The sequence below is a fragment of the Lampetra fluviatilis genome, chromosome 32 (genome assembly GCF_964198595.1).
Source record: "Lampetra fluviatilis chromosome 32, kcLamFluv1.1, whole genome shotgun sequence".
Classification (NCBI taxonomy): Eukaryota; Metazoa; Chordata; class Hyperoartia; order Petromyzontiformes; family Petromyzontidae; genus Lampetra; species Lampetra fluviatilis.
Genome location: NC_136306.1, coordinates 12,576,847 through 12,592,532, shown reverse-complemented (window position 1 = coordinate 12,592,532; position 15,686 = coordinate 12,576,847). Strand labels below are relative to the sequence as shown.

The 15,686-nt window shown below is 41.8% G+C and overlaps 1 protein-coding gene across 2 annotated transcripts in view; it reads left to right on the top strand.

The window, feature by feature from the left end:
- The window catches only part of LOC144943787 (actin nucleation-promoting factor WASL-like), a 42,709-nt gene extending 27,281 nt beyond the window's left edge, over positions 1–15,428 (top strand). For both annotated transcript variants that reach the window (XM_078871622.1, XM_078871621.1), the window contains 6 exons: positions 2,757–2,967; positions 3,614–3,656; positions 4,218–4,371; positions 7,362–8,044; positions 9,063–9,165; positions 9,609–15,428. In XM_078871622.1, the coding sequence (XP_078727748.1) occupies positions 2,757–2,967; positions 3,614–3,656; positions 4,218–4,371; positions 7,362–8,044; positions 9,063–9,165; positions 9,609–9,670 (1,256 nt within the window). In that variant the 3' untranslated portion in view covers positions 9,671–15,428. The remainder of the gene's footprint in view (positions 1–2,756; positions 2,968–3,613; positions 3,657–4,217; positions 4,372–7,361; positions 8,045–9,062; positions 9,166–9,608) is intronic.
- Positions 15,429–15,686: the final 258 nt, after the last annotated feature.

Here is a 15,686-nt window from a genome sequence, read left to right as displayed (position 1 = left end):
CAAGCCCCTTCATGCTTATTTGGTTTTAAAACTGTTGACAATGTGACATTTTAAGCAAAGGTGTCCTACAAATAGTTAAAGTATGGCCATACTTTGCGTGTGGAAATTAACTGAAACATTCACAAATAAGATTGTTGTGCTAATTTTTTCTTAGCTGGTTCTAAATGTGAAACCAATTGAGAACCAGGAACTAATTACATGTATAAGTCAAGCTTTATTGTTTTCTTGTCCTGAAGCTCAGTATGTCCTGTTGCCTTAACCCATTCCTTCAGCAATTATTCACTGCCTGTTCTCTTTAACAACGTCAGTATGCAGTGCAGTGGGGAAAAATCTTCCAACGAAATTGTAATACTCGCGTTATTATGTTTCTTGTGTGCACAGTGTAATGTGCGAGTCTCGTGTCCTTTTTTATCAGGGAAGTTTATCTACATTTGAGCCATGAAATTGCCACAACCATACAATCTACTGTTATATGGCTAAGATCTCATGACGTTTGTGCAGTGTTGAGATAGCACATATCTTCTGTTTAGAAATTACATCCAAACCAATTGACAATATTTACCAAGATGAAGATAATAACTCTTTTTTTCCAATGGCTTTTCCTACTTCGTCTTGGGTTGAATTGGCTCATTGCCCTACAAGGTCCTTTTGAGAAGCTGGTCCTTGCCTATTCTAGATTTGAAGCTTTCGTGACTGCAAGGATTCATACTCTTAGTTCTTTCGGTAAAGTCACGTGGTCCTTGCCATCAGTTTGTGGCATTTTCACGGGTGGCTTTGACCCACCATTGGAGATGAACACAGCTCCATGCTCGTTAGAGCAGGAATTAACTTGGTCTTGTTTGCACAGAGTTGGTATCTTCCTAGTTCCCATTGCATCACGTGGCTGTTATGGTTAAATGAAGGACATTTGTTCGATTTCATGTATACAGAATTTAAGTTGTTGCATCTTCACTGGCTTTATGGAGTTGTCTTCTAATCTAAAAGTTAAGGATGTATGCTGTACTTGTTATTCTTGAAATGTTTGTATTTTTTTTTCATTTGAACGAAACTCAATTTTTATCAGAGGTTTTTTTTCTTCAATTAAGCCAACTTGCAGATGATATCCAGAATGTGAAAACTGAATGGCAATAAATTACATTTCTAATGCTGCTGTGTGTAAATAGTTATTTGTAAAGCTAGTTCATTTTAACCAGAGCTTGTAATATTTACAAGCAATAATAGTCATTGTTAACATCATTAAATATATTTTATCACTTTTTAAAATAATTTCCTTTAATATTCAATTTGAAAGTTTAACATTTAAAGTAATTCCAATTTGTATTGGTAAAATACAAACTATTCATGAACAATATTTCACTTAATTCAGCAATAGTTTACACTCTAAAAGGTCCACTAACTTTCATTATTACATCATAATTCAAAATCATAAGTGCAGTTTTTAGGTCATTAAGAGCAGTCCTAAAATAGGAAATTTCAAATACTGGAAGAGTTTATGCATTGTTACTGAAACAACTGAAATTTGGGCGATGGCTTTATCCATAATACCTGCTTTGTAGCCTCCCCTAGTGGAACACAGTTGCATTGCCACCCAAGGTGAAGCTGGGATTGTGCAGCACTTTCCAATTGCAGCAATCTACCTCTTTAATGGGGCGAGGTATTGCAGCCCTAGACCATCTGTTTACGTGACAGAGCATTGGCTTTGCCAGGGTGATTGATGGGCCTCGTTTTGAGATAGTGTGAGTGGGGGCATGTGTTATGACCCAACACCATCATCAACATCACAGCTGTAGCACTTAAAATTAGGGATCCCATCACATGCACATTCCTACAGAATACAAATGTGACTATTCCTTGCTGAGTCTTGCAAATATATCCTTTCGCAAGATACTTTGATGAATATAACGCAATATTCAGGTAACGCCTGCAAATGACTTATCATGGTCTCTTTCAATTCTCACTCGGTTAAACTAATTATTATCGGTTTAATTTAAATGCTATCGTATCAGCCAGTTCTAATCGATTGCCATAGCCAAATATGTAGATAGATGGCTAGAGAGATACATGCATTATATTATTGCACCAAGTAATTGGAGCTGCTAACCACGTAATTACTACCATGTAGTTGGCTCCACAGATTTCACTGCCAGGCTGGGATAGGTTCCAATTCAAGGCAACGTGTGGTATTATTTTATATTAACAGTTCTTGACTGGTTCACTTTAGACCGCATCCAAAATTGGTTTTGCCTTTCCCAATCACCTGAATGTATTCCTGCTCAAACTAACATGAGGCAGTGCTCCTTTCTGTAAAAGCAGCAGTCTGAGCCAGTGATGCAACCTCTGCATTCTGATTTCGAGGGACCACTTCTCCCAAGGACAACCATTATTATTGGCTTCTCACAAAGTAAAACTCATTTTATTGACTGCCAAGAGGTGACATGTCAGCTCTGACAAGGATTTTAACCCATAATTTTCTAATTGTTGGTTATACCCGCTGTGCCATGCAGACATTACATTTCTACCACAAATCAGGATTTCACACTTTACTAATACACTTTTCCCCCAAACTTTATTGAGGGTTCAAAATTTGTACCAAAAACATTGCTTTTAAAAGTAACTACTATTTTCATGCTAAACAGATAATTATCTGCATTCAACAGCAGCATTTGCTATGGCAGTTGAACAAGAAGGACTGAACTCAATGTGTGTGTGTGCCTTGTGGTGGCGGTGGGGTGGGGTGTGCTGCATGGGGCATGCAGGCCCGATGCTGCCTAACCTCAAGATGCAGGCAATGGACATCAAGAACCCGGACATCACCGTAAACCGCTACCCCATCAACTCCTCCTCCTCCACCCCCACCAGCACCAGCACAAACTCGACGTTTAATATGATCATGGACAGGACCAAGAAGGGCAAGGGAAAGAAGAAAAAACTGACCAAGGCGGACATTGGCGCGCCCAGCAACTTCCAGTGGGTGCCTCCCAATGTTGGAAGAATTGTCTTAAGAAGCGATTCATCTTTTGTATTGATGTGCATTTACAAACCAATGTCGGTTGTTACCATGCTTCATTTTGCACTCATAGAAAGGGCAATATATCATCCTGTTTTAATCCTAGTAATGGTACCGTAATGTTATTTTAATGAATGCATCTTAATTTGCACTCAAAGAGTCAAGTTAAAAGTATCGCCATGCCCTGAAGAGAAATGGAGCTTGCGCATATGTCCATTGTCAGCTCTGAGCCAGTGGTGGGGACCGTTGTCTCAGTAGAACAACCGTGGTTGACTTCCCTCTAAGTGATGCTCTTGTGATCGATCCTAGATGGATGATGTTCTGAGTCAATCCCAAACCGGGTTTTCAACTCTCAACCTTCCTGTTGTGAGACTCTCTGCACGGACAGTGCTCATTGGCTGGAAAACAACAGAGACTGGAAGTATTACTGAATCATTTAATGTAATCTAAAGAATGTACATATGGGAACCTAATGTACATGTTGATGAAAATGCCATTTAAACATGATGTGATCAAAATCATTGGCATACAAATGGTCATTATATAAAAGCAAATTTATTTAATTTTGATATAAATTGTTTCATAAAATGTATCTTTTTATTCCAGGCATGTTGGTCATATTGGATGGGATCCCAACACTGGGTTTGATGTAAGTATGTGTCAGTGTAAATATTACTCGGTCTCCTATGTTCTTTTATCAACGTAGTAATTACCAAAAGACCGAAAGAGTATACGGACAGTTCTCTGATCTTGACTTTCAAAAGTAGATTGATAAACCACTCGCTAATGATGTCTTTAGGTTATAGACTATACACCATTATTTTGTGCAGTCTGGATAATAGACTGACATAGCAGACGTTTATAGTCTGCATTAGACAGATAAACTGATCTATAATGGGATTTATTATAAGTTAAATAATTACAGGTTTTTTTCTATATTGTCCATAAAAGAAAGGAAGATCTTGACATTTCAGGCAAACAGCAGACTGACACACCAGTCTGAAATGTCGCCTTGAGACAATTAACTGACAGACTGAATTCTTGGTTGGGTCTCGAGACAAACTGACAGACTGATATCTTAGCAACATTACTTTAACAAAGACAACGGTTTTATGAACCTAGTGACACGTTTTAAAAGAGTGCTGTGTTGTGCATGCATATCTCTGTTGTTCCATCCCATTCTCTTAACCCACTGCTTTGGGGTGGGCAGCTAAACAACTTGGACCCAGAGCTGAAGAGTCTGTTTGACATGGCGGGCATCACGGAGTCGCAGCTCAAGGACAAGGAGACCTCCAAGACCATCTACGACTTCATTGAGAACTTCGGAGGCGTGGAGGCTGTCAAGAGTGAGATGCGACGCCAGGGTGAGTGGTTCGAGCAGGTGAACGCAAATGTGAACATATTAAATCATTAAAATCGAAGCTGATGAGCAGAAAACTTATGAGTGTATAGTCTAGCCAGGAATGGTGGTGCCCACCTGTAGTACGGTGGTTTTTTAAAATCCTTTATATTAAGTTCACTTGCTTGCGTGCTTGCGTGCTTGCTTGCTTGCTTCGGACCGTGCAAATATTTCGGTCGTTTTTTAACCCACTTCCCGTGATCCAATCGAGCTGACATTTTGCACACAGACTCGTTGTGCTTGACAATTAATTTTCGTGAAAAAAAAATCCTAAATTTTACACTGTTTAGGGAATTTTTTTAAAATATTTAATTATCAATTGCTTAATTGTGGCAGACAATCATCTGACCCATAGGTGGCAGCCATCTCAAGCCAGAGGACGAGAGGACTGTAGCCGCCCGTTTCATGATGACGCAAATGTTGACTAACCACATGGCATGAAATCCCTGCCCCCACGCTGTACAATGGAGACTATTTATAGAGCAGTTAAATTGAAGTCGCCAGGTTCTTGAAAGTGGTAAAACGGGTCAACGCTAGTGCCCTCGGGAATATACGGGGCATGTCAAGAGGTGATCTTTCATTTTAAATCCTTTATATTAACTTCACTTGCTTGCTTGCTTACTCAAGGAAAACAGAAATGAATAATAAAATGAAACCGATGCCACGCATATAAAGGATTTATAGTGAAAAACTTTGTTTTTACGGGTAAATTTTTTGGTGGTGATATTTGGTGGTTCGCTGAGGGTTGTGACACTCCTAAACCTGCTGGGCTGCACAGTGGGCAATGACGTTGCTTCACAGTGGGTCATGAATTTAGCTCTGCAGATCTTAGAATTTTATCTGCTTGTTTGTTGTGGTTTTATGCAGGTACTCTGATTTCCTCCAAAATGCAGAACATTCCCTCAAAAAGTAAAACTTCCCAAAGAAAGATCCTCCTGAAAAAGGTTAATGAAACTCATTGAGGCTTTGCTTGATGATTTAATGCCATTCTAAGGAAGTGTTCAGCAACAGAGCTGGAGTTATGGTACTAAAGAGCTGACAGGCTGCTTTCATTGAGTCCGGTTATACGAAGTTAAAAAAGATTGAGATCAAAGTTCCATGAAGGCAATTCCAAAGCAGAGAAAGAAAGATAGGTTCTTCATGTATGCATACGTTTTCATGGCGCATTCCAGTTTTCTCCTACATGCAAATATATATTTTATTACAAATGGTCCAAAAAATTTGAGCCGTCCTGAAATAGTCTTCAAGGTTCACTGAGGCTAATGTGGAATAATCAAAGGACTTACATATATACTATTTTTTGTTCCAGTTATTTTTTGATACTTCGTAGTAGGCATCTTTTTCTGTAAAATTAAACAGTATTCCTTCACATTGGTGTTGAGCGAAAAGTGATGATGACATTCTGTTGACAGGGCAGAGGAGGTGGTCACGTGAGTATACGTTTGTGCATTGCCTGCCGTGCCTAAGGATTTCGTATTACTTAGTGTGCCGTGATGACGCATGCAGCATTGCTTGAAGAGCCCACTGGCTCATGAAGTGTTTATTCAATGGAATTAAAAGTTTACTCCGTAAAGCTGTGTTCTGTGCAGCAAACTTAACATTCCACACACAGAATAACATTTGGTATTCGTGGCAATCTTCTAGCGCAGGACTGTCTCGAGAGCACTTGCACAATTTGTTGTAGTTTCATAATAGGGGGCGATGTTTCTGTATAATCCTAATTTAATAATTTTCAGGTATTTGTTTTAAATTTGCTAATTTGGACCATGATTCTGGCACACAATGTCCTACTCTTTTCGAATTACACAACAGTATGTTTATTGTCTGCTTGTAAAGCACATTCTATCGTAAATACACCGGCATTATGAACCATTATAAAGTGTTACCCAATATTCCAACAAAGATACTCGTAAATTGTAGTAAAAATGTAGGGCCATTAAAATGGACGTGTTAAAACAAATTCAAAAACAATTTACTCCGTATACAATTTACTTTGCCAGTTTCTATTCCTTTCAAAATAATAGATGTTAAATGGCAGTATAAACTAAATTACAGAAGGAGCTGAAATGTCTGCCAACGTGTGTGGATGTCATTTGAGCAGCCTTTTCTCAGTGGCTCACGGTGACCAGCATTCGATTCCAGTAACCATCGTACAATTACTGACCAAAGTTTAAATCTGTAAAACCTGTCCTGGTGGCCAGATTGTGGCTCTGACCACAACACCCCACCCTCGTGATGTGTCGTGCCATCCTTAGCACTTGCCGCAACAGCCTCTAAAGGACTCCGCGCGTGGGATCTTTGTGTCTCTTGTTTATTTATTTTTAAAATCACAGTTGCTTGGCACATGCCCAAAACGTCAAGCGGCCAGCAACGATGATCTCGTGATGGTGTGAGAGAGCCTTTGGCCAGGTTACAAGAGCTTTGGAAAATAAATTGTTGTTTGAAATTCCATTGCTGAAAATTGTGAGGAAAGAAGCCGAGATTTGTGTTCACCTGCAATGTGGTTGTTGGTGAACACAGTGTGGATGAGATGAACAAGTCATTCTGGTAGACGGACTCCTCAACATAGTTGAAGGTGTCAAGGAGTGAAGTTTGGAAACGATAACAGGGTAGAAGGGAAATAATAAAATAATAAAAATAAAACATGTTTTATTTTATTATTTCCCTTCTACGTGACTTTACCAAAAGAACCAAGAAGATGAATCCCTGCAGTCACGAAAGCTTTAAATCGAAAGATAACAGGGTAGTCGTGATAAGTCACCTGACTGCCAGTAAGCGAATGACATGGCGTGAATCGGTGAGGGGTGGATCATGAATCAATCTCACTGCTTTACATTAGTTCATGTTGATCACAGTCAGCTACAAATTGCACACTCCACTCTAAATAATAAAGCAACATCTTAAATGTCGCCTAAATGTGTGCTTTGTCTCCTGTGTGTGTGCATGCGTGTACAGCTCCCCCTCCACCCCCTCTCCCGAGCCGCAGCAACTTCCCTCAGACGCCGTCCTCGGCTCCCCCCCCTCCTCCGGTGCGCGGGCGGAGCGCCCCACCCCCTCCACCCCCCAGCCGAGGACATACCCACCCGGCGGGGCCCGCACCGCCGCCCCAGCTGCCTTTCCGCGGGACCTCCGGACCCCACCCACCGCCAATGCCCACCATGCCCCCCATGTCTGCAATGGGACGGCAGCCGCCGCCGCCCGTGCCGCCTCCTTCCATCCCGGAGGGGCCGCCCCCTCCCCCACCGCTGGTTTCTCACGCGCCCCCCCCGCCTCCTCCGCCGCCCCCGCAGTCCCACGGTTACAGCAACAGCTACGGCGGCGGCGGCGGCGGCGGAATCCCGCAATGCGGCCCTCCGCCACCTCCGCCGCCTCCGCCGCCGCCCCCACCCCCCGGTCCACCGCCTCCACCGAGCCCCATGGTGCCGCCGCCGCCACCGCTCTCTCTAGGACCTGGCTCCGGCCCTGGCCCCGTCTCTGGCTCGCGGGGGGCCCTGCTGGACCAGATCCGAGGGGGCGCACAGCTGCGCAAGGTGGACGAGGCGGCGGTGGCGGGAGGTGGGGCGGCGGCGAGGCCGGTATCCACGTCGGGACGTGACGCGCTGCTCGACCAGATCCGCCAGGGCATCGCGCTCAAGACGGTGAGTGTTGATGGCCGAGTTACAGGGAATGGAGGAGTCTATGCTTTTCGCGTATGGGGAAGCATCGGAATGTCTCAGGACTTCCAATAAGAAGGTCCTGCGTTGGGTTGTCAGACATTTATTTGCATTTGGGATAAAAAAAATTCACGTGTGCCGCAAACGCATGCAAAAGGGATGACACTAAAACCGCACTCGGATATCCTGGTAAGCAACTTGCTGTCCTATGAAATGTGCATGCTAGTTGGTAGTAGGATTTGAATGTGATTGCTATAATATAAACTAGCAAATTTTCCCAAAACAACCCCTTGTGAAATTACTCTTCAGACTCAACGATGCTTTTATAGATAAAGAGCACTTTTTTCAATCGTGCTCCGTCTATGATTAGTAACATTTCTAATATTAATTTAATCATAATACGCTCTTGCTGAACACTAAACAAATCAAGTTTTTACATTTTGTGTACCCTTGCGTTAAAATCCTGTACAGGGGTTCATACAGCCCATCATTCCTCTGGGGGGAGTAAAATGAACATCTCACTTCATGGTGTAATAGGCATTGGTTGCCCTATCGACAACTTCTATCACGTATCTGGGGTTTAAAGCCACTGAAAAAATATAATATGCGCATTGCTTATATAATCGTGGCGCTTTTACATTGTTGCAATGTTAACTACCTTGCCTGGTATACAGGAGGTCGTCAGTTCGATCCTGACTCCTCTATATGTGGAGTTTGTATGTTCTCCCCGTGGTCGCGTGGATTTTTATCCAGGTCCTCTAGATTTTCCCTCCACATTTGAAAACTTGTGTTTAGAGTATTTAGCTGTTATAAATTTCCACGTGATAAGTTACTTTGTTGAGCTATCATATGTGACCAGGTCGCTTCTGAATAATATGTATATAGCTCAGTCGGCTTTACCTGGTAAAATAAAAAATAATTTAAATAGTTTGTCTGGTAGTCCCACAGGTCAGTTGATTAAATGTAACAAAAGTTAGCCTGTCGATTGCCTTTGTTTCGCCAGGTGACGGAATCAGATGGAGCTGCCTCATCAACCCCAACAGTGGGGATCGTAGGAGCTCTTATGGAGGCCATGCAGAAGAGGAGCAAAGCCATCCACTCCTCCGGTGAGATACATCACACAGTCATTGCCGAGGTGGTAAATAGCTCGAAAGCAGGGCCTGTGGTCGATTATCTACAATTACAGCAGCATTGTTCGCCGACATTAAAATGACAATTGCGTTGTGATTTCAATTCGTAATCAATGATACAATTACAACTGTAAATGCAAGAAAACACCTGCGGTGACACCAATTGGTAATTTCATTGCAGTAACTAGCAACAGTAAAAATAAGAATACGTTTTTGTCAGTGTGAGCAAGGCAATCTACAAGATGCAAAATATACTGAATATTAATAAAAGTTTGGATATGAAAAACCACTGCTTACCGTGCATAAACGGATGCCATCTAGCACTGCTAAAGTGAGGACAATGAAATGTAATCTTTGGGGCCATTCCTTGACATGATGAGGCTGCCTCTTACAACTGCTGTTAACTTGTGTCCCAACAGACGAGGATGATGATGACGACGACGACGATGATTTTGATGAGGAGGACGAGTGGGAAGATTGAGCTGGCGAGGCTGCTACCTTCCCATGTCTCTCCGGACCCCTCCACCTCGCCACGTTCCAGGATATTGTGCAATATTATCCGTGCCCCTCTCACCTTCAAACCAGCCTTCGTCTCTCACCGGCTCACCCTTTCTTTTCCCCCACGCCTCCACCTGTGTGACACCAGCATGGGCATCGTGAGTGTGCCCACCATTGACGCGAGCACCACGGCCTGTAGACCTGCATCAGAAACTTGCCCACTACAGACCCCCTAATCCTAGAGAGAAAAAAAATATAGATCAACGTTTTTAAAAAGTTAAGCGTTTTAGCGCAACGTGTGGTTTAGCCTTCAGCTGCGCACACTACATGAGCATTGTGTTTTCTTTTGAAGTGTTTAAAACTGTTTTTCGTTGGGGGGTTCTTTATCAAAAGATGCTTATTCAGGTAAATGCTGACCATCAATTGGGTAAAAAGAAACTCCCGCTCTTGCACAAAAACTAGGACATTGTCACCTCGATCTGCTGTGCGTCGGAGGAATTTGCCGGGCGCTTCATGAAAATCTTTCATGCTTGTCGTTCACGGTAGCGAAAGACAAAGTAATGTTAACCAACAAACATCTGTTGTCCCATTATCCAGACAGATATTACTTACGTACGTGTCTGTTACCTGCTCTTTCAACTTGTTCTTTTCATTGCATTTCTCTCCATGTTGCTTTTGTTTGGCTCTGTTTTTACCAAAATGTTGTACAGCATGGCAATGCTGGCTGCATCTCTTACCGCAGTGCTACCGTGTCATTCACTCAGGGCATCTCTATTAACCATGCAATTCTCTGCACAAATATACACACGTGGACGGTATATTTGTTTGTGGCAGTTGTTCATTCATACCGTTCTACTACAGTATTTAGATAGAAATGTTCCGAGTCTTGAGGTGCCCAGATATGGTGGAGTCGGGTGTTGTGTTGGTCCCACTGCACCTTGCTCATTATTGCAGCCAACACTACACGCGCTCTATTCAATATATCTCACCACTGACGTTTTTATCACTAATAACTTCATAAAAATCTACGACTAATCAATCTATAGTTGTTTGTATCCCTCAATCGTGAACATATAATTATTATGACAGCGTGAGTGGTGAAAAAAATTGAACAGTGCAAATGTAGTGTTACCTGCATTATAGACCTTTAACAATCCACCAGGAAATGAAGGCCTCATAGGGAGTTGTTTGACCATACTTCATGCTAAATGGTGCAGGTTGGTGAAGAGAGGATGGCTTACCATTTGATAATAGCCACGGTTGTTAGCACTGGCTCGGTCATTACTAACACAGCGCGTTCCTAACTCGGTGACCCAAGTTCATTGGTTTGGCAAAGGGCTGATGAATTAGCCGATTTAATCATTGATCGATAGGTGCTGGTCATCCACAAAACTGAATAACTCATTGGAAAAAGTAATTTCCACTCGCCTTAAAACTAAGCAGTTGGTAAAATCAACAAACTGATGTGTAATAGTGGCAGCCTTCCCCAACATAAGAGTATTCTGCATGCTGCACCCCTCACCACCTCCCCAGAATGGACACTCACAATGTTAACTATGAAATACAGTGGGGAACCAAAACTATTTGGATAAAAAATAAAACTGATTGACATATTGAATGAAATATACTTTGGTGAGTTAGGAATAGCATTGGTTAATATTTTTTGTTTCAATTGCATCACTACCTAGAAGTTTTTCCATTGTCGAGTCACGCGTGATGTAGAACGTTGTTCATATGCAACGGTAACACAGAAAAGATGACCTCGGAGCGGTCAGGAGATTCGTGATAAAAATGTGTTATATTGTAGCCATTAACAGGTGATGCGTAATTGACATAAACTTTTGAGAGTTTATTTTTGACACTGGTCTGCATGTAATATTTAAAATTAAATCAAACCCATGCCCAGAGATATGACTAATGCTTCTGTACCAGAATAAAAGCACCTACACATTTGCAGTTTACATATTCACATCGGCTCCACTCGCGCTTTACCAAAGATTAATGCCCCACCTAGTTTTCATTGGTTTACCCCTCGCCCCCATTGACACTACATTGTACCGTTAATCAGATGCATTGTCTCTTGGAAAAGGAACAGAAAGCCTTGCGATTATAGCTCAGCAACTTTGCATGAGTCTTGCAGAAGCAGACGTCAGTGGTTGTGAATGCGAGTTACAAGTGCACATTTTTAAACAACAAGCAGTTCGCGTTCACTGTTTTTGTGTCAATATTCACCTGGTTCTCATAGGTTCATTACTTTGTGTTTTGCAAGTGTTGCTTGTGACCCAGCACTGTTGGTCTCGCTGGTTTCATGACACTCGTTGTTTCACGACCAAATGTAAAGCCTACACGTGATGTAAATATGCACATGCAGAGACCCCCGTCTCGGGGTTCTAAAGACAGTCTGCCTGCTCTGGCGAGCGTTGAGCAGTGCTTGTCGCTCTGCGCAGCCCTCAACCACCGTCAACATCCCTGTAATGGGGAAGGGGGGTTATTATACAGAACAACCTCTGACTACCTAGAATGTGGTACTCATTTCATTAACCCTGAAGGTGTGGTCGTGTAGGTTTGAGTCTGAAGCCCACCCAAATGTGAGCTTTAGGCTCCAACCACAGGACCGTGTCGGCATTGTGGTTGGAATGAAGCATAGTCAAAATGCAGTATGACGTCTATAAAGTATTTTCAGCTTTTGTGTTTCTGCACCACTGTCAGTTCAGCCCCTAAAACTCGTATGCGATGTTGACCTGAAATGAGCCGAGCTGGGCCAGTCTTGCAAATACAAATACCACCTATGGAAATGGTGGTAAAATTCCCAAGTTGGTCAATTTAATTAGGACTGCACGTTTTGCAATTATGCATTTTATCTCCCATAGTGGCGTTCAATTTGAGCCTAAAGATTCGTATGTAAATAGATTTTAATTGCGCAAAATGAGCACGTGCCACTTTTAACGCGCAACGCGCTGCAGTTGTCGCGCCGGGCCCCGTGAGATTAAAGTTGCGTTCTAATTTACCGTGGCGTCGCCTGAGCCACAGTCGTTCCACTCCTCGCATGACAAGCAAGGTAATCGCTTCAACCGGTTTCACTTTGAGTTGTGTTTAACTTTAGCAATCGTCGCATTGGATGGAGTCTGCACCACCTTAGCTGCTGCCAACTCTTCTCATTTGACAAAACGTTCTCATTTTGACAAGTACGACACTACATCATCACTGCAATGTAATGGAAAATGAAACCCAACTTTTTCCTCAAACTTTTTTTTATCGCTTGTGGAACTGCATTCGGGCGTAAGATGTGATTGTCTGAACTAATTGTTATGCTCGCGTGTGTACATTCGGGATTGTAATGTAATTTATAGTTTTCGTCTGATTCCAGGAAATCCAGCTTCACTTGTCAAAAAGGCCAAGTGGGCGCGTCATATATATACACAATCATTCGGAACTAAAGAAACGCGTTCTAAATTTTAACCGATAAATTTGGCCGAGTTTTTAAACTACAGAGTGCCCTTTATATAGCCAGGTGTGGTAGCCCTTTGAGATTGTCTTTGGCAAGGGGGGTGTGGCAAATGTGTAATCTCTAGCACAGGTAATTATATCTACTTATGTACAGCAGTGATTTTATTGCAAGGCTGCTTGGTATGAGTGCTGTGAACTTATGGATGTGCAGCGTCTTTGTTAAACCTTTGAGTCACCCCACCAACCAGGTGACATTCAGGGCTTAACGGTAAATGGCCACCGCAAGTATTCCTTATGCGATTGATTAGACATACCTTGACTGATAGCATGGTACAGAGGCATGGGGGCTTTGACATACACTAATTATTTGCAATCAGCCCTTGGCCACTTTTTATCCATTATTTAGATCTGCCAAAGGCAACACACACGTTGATAAAAGCCCCCCCCCACCCCGTGATGTGGATTGTTATTAATATATTTAAATTTTCGATTCATGGTGATAAGGAAACTTCCATTTTTGGTATGCAGGAAGATTTTGATTTAGAGCCCATTGAGAGAAGTGGTCAGATTATTGTGATAGCAAAACATGTTTTGTCATGAATTTCTGGCATATAAACTGGCAAGTGGGAATAAAGTGGCACCATTCTGGCCTCTACCAAATATCGGGGAAAACCCCGTTTCTGTTCAAGTAGACCAGGAGACTTTGAGAAATATCGGTTCATGGGTACAGGGTGCAAAATAAGTACATATATTTTAAGATAAAATCTTGATTTGAAGCTTTCGTGACTGCAGGAATCCATACTCTTGGTTATTTCGGTAAAGTCACGTAGGTAAAAAAATAATAGATCACGACGTTTCTATCGCCACACAAGCAATCGTCCTCAGGTGGGAGAGGACGATTGCTTGTGATCGAAACGTCGTGACTTTACCGAAATAACCAAAGGGTATTTTAAGATCAACTTAAGCTGCTTATTTTGATCACGAATATCTAATTGAGCTTAATTTTAGTGAAACCAATGCATGTGAAGTTTTTAATAACGTGTTTTTTTAATTAATGTGTTTAAATATATATATGACCTTGGCCTATAACGGCAAACTATGTATAATGTAACAAGTGCTGGGAATGTAACGTTTTTAAATGCATTCGTGGTGTGTGAGAGAAATCATTCATATTAATGCTGGAGTCCTGGGTATGATCGTGTCCAACTTGCGCCAATTTGGTTTCACGTTTTACCGACTAATGGTGAGATTTCCAAAGCGTAAATGAAAACGTCCGCATCGTGACTGCAAGCGTCCACACAAATGTCGAGGGAAGATGCTGTGTGTGATGTTAGTTGTACCACCAGAATGAGAGCCAGGCGAGACCAATGTCATAGAATCTGTTTCGCATGAAATGTGAAGAGGTGTGCATTGGCTTTTTGAATCAAAATGGTTTTGGGAGTTTTTTGTCTGTTGCAATTTCTGCTGGTTTATAGGTGTTTGTTATTGCTCTGATTTTGTATAACTTACTGCAATAATCAATTTTAGGTTTCTTAATTTGTAAACGGTGTACACAAACTTATTTAGGTGAAGGGTAATGTCTAGTAAACTTTTGACTAGCCATGAATTTAATAATATACAGGAAAAAAAATCTACTCCAATAAACGTACATCCCTAACGGTTGTTGTTTTTATAACAAGAACTGTTGTAAATGAATGCGCTACAGTTTGCCCAATAAGATATATTTAATTAAGGTGTAGAACAGAATACTGTATATTAAAATATATATTAAAAAAACTCACAAAAAAGGAATTGTGCAAATCGTTTAACTATTAACAAGGTGCGCTTTGTAAACTGATTAAATATAATGACGCATTTAGGGATTTCTCGGCATCATATGCAAGTATACTCTCCATGTATGTAAAAGTATGTGTACTATACTCCCGTGTGAATTCTCACAATCTCATAGGCGTGTGAACTTTGTGCTTTGTGTTGGTGGTTACGTTTGCACTATGGTTGCGTCCACACAGAAGGCATTGCAAATTCTTCAACCAGGGAATTATATTCTGGTCCCTGCAATCCTCCCTGCCCCGCCCCCCCCCCCGAATGTGCCTTAGCTTGTCACCAGTCTCACTGCACAGTGCATAACATCGCTAATAAGTACATAATAAACCTCATTTCCTTACATGCCGCGTGTGTTCAGTTGCCTTTGCACCGTCGTCAGCTTTCATTTTATATCGCGTCATTCATGGTAATTGCTTCCCACGACGCTGTACATCAATTATATATGAGGGCCAAATCCAATTTATAGCGACTACCAAGAAAATGAACACCCTCAATGAAAAACAAATAAATTTCACCAAGAGAAAAGGCACGAACAAAAAAAGTTATCACAACAGAGAAATGAAGCCCCATTCCAGACCACAATCCCAACTTGTCACACATGGTGGCTAAACGTGAAATAAAATGCTGATTAGAAACTTGAAAATATGCAGGAATTTATTGTAACCGCTTCCCTAGGTATACAATTTCATTTTTGGAAGTCCTGCTCGAGATCGGTTTTCCTACGGAGA